Source organism: Leuciscus leuciscus, assembly GCF_965113295.1.
Source record: "Leuciscus leuciscus genome assembly, chromosome: 25".
NCBI lineage: Eukaryota > Metazoa > Chordata > Actinopteri > Cypriniformes > Leuciscidae > Leuciscus > Leuciscus leuciscus.
The window spans coordinates 32356345-32361344 of NC_138724.1; the positions used below are offsets into that span (position 1 = coordinate 32356345).

General features: G+C 49.8%; 1 protein-coding gene across 8 annotated transcripts in view; it reads left to right on the forward strand.

Moving 5' to 3' along the window:
• nrcamb (neuronal cell adhesion molecule b) overlaps positions 1-5000 on the forward strand; it is a 79153-nt gene that overhangs the window by 51999 nt on the left and 22154 nt on the right. For 7 of the 8 annotated variants that reach the window (XM_082160635.1, XM_082160640.1, XM_082160638.1 and 4 more), the window contains 7 exons: positions 1572-1768; positions 2074-2196; positions 3124-3294; positions 3554-3610; positions 4051-4162; positions 4243-4427; positions 4873-5000. The exon at positions 4873-5000 is cut by the window's right edge and continues 4 nt beyond it. In XM_082160635.1, the coding sequence (XP_082016761.1) occupies positions 1572-1768; positions 2074-2196; positions 3124-3294; positions 3554-3610; positions 4051-4162; positions 4243-4427; positions 4873-5000 (973 nt within the window). The remainder of the gene's footprint in view (positions 1-1571; positions 1769-2073; positions 2197-3123; positions 3295-3553; positions 3611-4050; positions 4163-4242; positions 4428-4872) is intronic. The other variant, XM_082160639.1, reaches the window with a different exon arrangement.

Here is a 5000-nt window from a genome sequence, read left to right on the forward strand (position 1 = left end):
AGACGAGACTTACACTTACACACACACACTCCGAGATGAGACGAGACTCACACACACTCCGAGACAAGACGAGACTCTCACACACACACACTCCGAGACGAGACTTACACTTACACACACACACTCCGAGATGAGACGAGACTCACACACACTCCGAGACAAGACGAGACTCTCACACACACACACTCCGAGACAAGACGAGACTCTCACACACTCCGAGACGAGACTTACACTTACACACACACACACACACACTCCGAGATGAGACGAGACTCACACACACTCCGAGACGAGACGAGACTCTCACACACACACACTCCGAGACGAGACTCTCACACACACACACTCCGAGACGAGACGAGACTCACACACACTCCGAGACGAGACTTACACTTACACACACACACACACTCCGAGATGAGACGAGACTCACACACACTCCGAGACGAGACGAGACTCTCACACACACACACTCCAAGACGAGACTCACACACACTCCGAGACGAGACGAGACTCTCACACACACACACACACTCCGAGACGAGACGAGACTCTCACACACACTCCGAGACAAGACGAGACTCACACACACTCTGAGACGAGACTCACACATACTCCGAGACGAGACTCACACACACTCTGAGACGAGACTTACACTTACACACACACACACACACTCCGAGATGAGACGAGACTCACACACACTCCGAGACGAAACGAGAGACTCACACACACTCTGAGATGAGACTCACACACACTCCGAGACGAGACTTACACTTACACACACACACACACTCCGAGATGAGACGAGACTCACACACACTCCGAGACGAGACGAGACTCTCACACACACACACACTCCGAGACGAGACTCATACACACTCCGAGACGAAACGAGAGACTCACACACACTCTGAGATGAGACTCACACACACTCTGAGACGAGACGAGACGAGACTCACACACACTCCAAGACGAGACGAGACGAGACTCACACACACTCTGAGATGAGACTCACACACACTCCGAGACGAGACTTACACTTACACACACACACACACTCCGAGATGAGACGAGACTCTCACACACACACACACTCCGAGACGAGACTCTCACACACACACACTCCGAGACGAGACTCACACACACTCCGAGACGAGATGAGACTCTCACACACACACACACACACACACACTCCGAGACGAGACGAGACTCTCACACACACTCCGAGACGAGACGAGACTCACACACACTCTGAGACGAGACTCACACATACTCCGAGACGAGACTCACACACACTCTGAGACGAGACTTACACTTACACACACACACTCCGAGATGAGACGAGACTCACACACACTCCGAGACGAAACGAGAGACTCACACACACTCTGAGACGAGACTCACACACACTCCGAGACGAGACTTACACACACTCCGAGACGAAACGAGAGACTCACACAACTCTGAGATGAGATGAGATGAGAAACACTCTTTTATGATGGATAGATGCACTCTTGTATGAAATGTGCTGTATAAATAAACGTGCCTTGCCTTCTGATCGCCCTCAGCTTCTCGTGGACCAGGAACGGGACGCATTTCGACATCGATAAAGATCCCAAAGTCACGATGAAGCCTCATTCAGGAACGCTGGTGATCGACATCAGCGGAGGAGAGAAGGCCGACGCCTACGAGGGCGTGTATCAGTGCACCGCCCACAACCAGCTCGGCTCCGCCCTCTCCAACCACATCGTCATCCGCCAGTCCAGTACGTCAGCTCCACCAATCAGATCACTCGCTGCTTTCTCATCTCATCTCTCACGCAGCCTCGTTTAACCCTCTCACTCTCGTTGTTTTGTGTGTCGTAAGACATTTTCAGCGTCATCAGAGATCTGATACTCGGAGGTAAATGGTAATGTTTGGCTGTAATGCATGTGGCGGCCCAATCCTGCAGACTGTCCTCATAGTGACCTCATCAGTGTCTAGATCTCTTTCCTGCATCACGTTTCACATGTCCGTCACGCTCACGCTGGTGTTGAGTCATGTGATCACGGCTGCTTCCTCTTCCTGTAGGATCTCCTCTGTGGTCTAAAGAGAGGTTCAGTCCAATCGTTGCGCAGGAGGGACAGTCGTTAATCCTGCACTGCCGCCCGCCCGCCGGCCTCCCGCCACCCATCGTGTTCTGGATGGACAACAGTAAGTGTCCTCGTTAAATCTGTTTTCTGGATACGTTAACTATGAACAATTCATTTTTTTTATGTTTTGAGCTCATAATGTTTAATCAAATGGATCTTCTCCGATCATTTAGTGTGATTAAACTCCGCCCCTTCAAGCTCATGCTCATCTGCATACAGAGCCACGCCCACATCCCAACATCCAATCAACAAACGATGCACAGAATCAAGGCTAGGGCGGGGCAACCTGTCACTCACATGACATCAGCCAATAGCAAATCACAACATCCGATTGATTCCCCACTGACAAAAAACTTTTCCCCTGCAAGCTCACGCTCATTTGCATAGAGCCACGCCTACATCCCAACATCCAATTAACATCTGATACACAGAGTCAAGGCAAGGGCGGGGCAACCTGTCACTCACATGAGATCCACCAATAGCAAACTACCACCATCCAACCATTCAATCAATTCATCATGGACAAAAAAGTCCGCCCCTGCAAGCTCACTCTCATTTGCATAGAGCCACGCCTAAATCCCAACATCCAATTAACAAACGATGCACAGAATCAAGGCGAGGGCGGGGCAACCTGTCACTCAAATGAGATCAGCCAATAGCAAACCACCACCATCCAATCGATTCCCCACTGACAAAAAACTGTTCCCCTGCAAGATCACGCTCATTTGCATAGAGCCACGCCTAAATCCCAACATCCAATTAATAAACGATGCACAGAATCAAGACGAGGGCGGGGCAACCTGTCACTCACATGACATCAGCCAATAGCAAACCACAACCATCCGATCAATTCCCCATGGACACAATCAAGCCCCGCCCACATTTGTTTGTTCCAGAAGCGTTTCACTCGATATAAGACACTATAGAGAAGACGAGCGCAGCTTCCCTTTTTCTCCGACTCTAACTGTGTGTGTGTGTGTGTGTGCAGATTTCCAGCGTCTGCCGCAGAGCCGGCGAGTGTCTCAGGGTCTGAACGGAGACCTGTACTTCTCCAACGTCCTGATGGAGGACTCCAGGAACAACTACATCTGCTACGCCCGGTTCCCACACACGCAGACCATCCAGCAGAAGCAGCCCATCACCGTCCACGTCATCGACCGTGAGTCGCAGATCTGTGGGACGGCGCTTCCCCTAGTCATGCGCCTCTGAATGAGCACTATTGTAGTTTTGGGTTGGTTTGAGCGTCAATAAAACCCCCGAACATCCATTCATCACTTTAATGCACGTCTGCTCTCTGAGCGAAACAAAGAGCTCTTGAGTCGCAAATGCCATCGGCCGCAGCTGTGAGAATCTCGCATCATATTCCTGCGGTTGCTTTGCATGTGTTTGATTTGTTTTGTTGTTTTGTTGTGTTTCAGTGGATTCACTCAATGACACAATGGCAGATTATTTCAATGACACTGATTTGTTTAGTGGTGAGTGACGGCGCCCCCTAGTGACTCTGGTCTAACCCACACCCAGTGACCTCTAACCTCCGCTGTACTCCCTCATTCCGGAGCGTCTTTCATTAAAGCCCTGTTTATTGACTAACAGATCTCAGATGTCTTCTGCTTTAGACACAATGATCCTGTCGTTCCTCATCATCTCTTTCTGAACTCTCTTCATCTTCCTGATGTCTGTTGATATTAGGGTTGGGTATCGTTTGAATTTTAATGATTCCGATTCCGATTTTGTTTATCGACTCCGATTCTTATCGATTCCTAATTTCGATTCCAATAAGACATTTTTTAACAAGTATCCGATTCCTGACCTCAAGCATTCAATTCCAGAATTGGAATCGATTTTCAATTCCCAACCCTAGTTGACATGAGTTGTGGTTATGAAGCAGGATCTCACTGAGAGCGTTTTCTTCCAGATAAGCCGGTGGACGAGCGAGCGCCGGTGTTCCTGGTTCCCAGTGGCTCGCTCAGCTCTCAGATGGTCCTGCGAGGAGAGGTTCTGGAGCTGGAGTGCATCGCAGACGGCCTGTGAGTCCAGATTCACCACAGCTCTACAGTAACTCTAGTGTGTGTGTTTGGGTCTGTGACGTTCTGATGTTCCCGCTCAGTCCCACTCCTACGGTGTCCTGGACGAAGCTCAGCGGTGAGATCCCCGGTCACAGAGCTTCACTGATGAACTTCAACAAGACTCTGCGGATCTCGGACGTGTCGGAGGCGGACGCCGGGGAGTATCGCTGCACTGCCAGGAACCGGCTCGGCTTAGTTCACCACACCTTCGGAGTCTCCGTTAAAGGTGAAAACAGCACAAACACACACGCTTGGAGCACTGTCCGGATGGAGCAATCCTGAGGCATTACTCTCTCAAACTAAAGGGATAGTTCACCCCAAAATAAAAATTAGCCCATGATTTACTCACCCTCAAGTCATCCTAGGTGTATATGACATTATTCTTTCAGACGAATACAATCAGATTTGTCCTGGCTCTTCCAAGCTTTATAATGGCAGTGAACTGCTGTTTCTGTTTTGAAGTCCATAAAAGTGCATCTATCTGTCATAAAAGTGCATCTATCCATCATAAAAGTGCATCTATCCATCATAAAAGTGCATCTGTCCATCATAAAAGTGCATGCTTGGGTGTGATGTTTGATTGGCTGCTGTGGAGTTTATCAGTAGATCAGATGTTGGTGTAAGTGTTGAATGTTGTAGAAAGAGCACTAAACTCTGTTGTCTCTCGGCAGCGGCTCCGTACTGGATCAGCGCTCCCAGGAATCTGGTTCTGGCTCCGCTGGAGACGGGCGTCATCACGTGCCGGGCCCGAGGACACCCCAAACCCCACATCCACTGGTTCATGAACGGCCTGCCCATC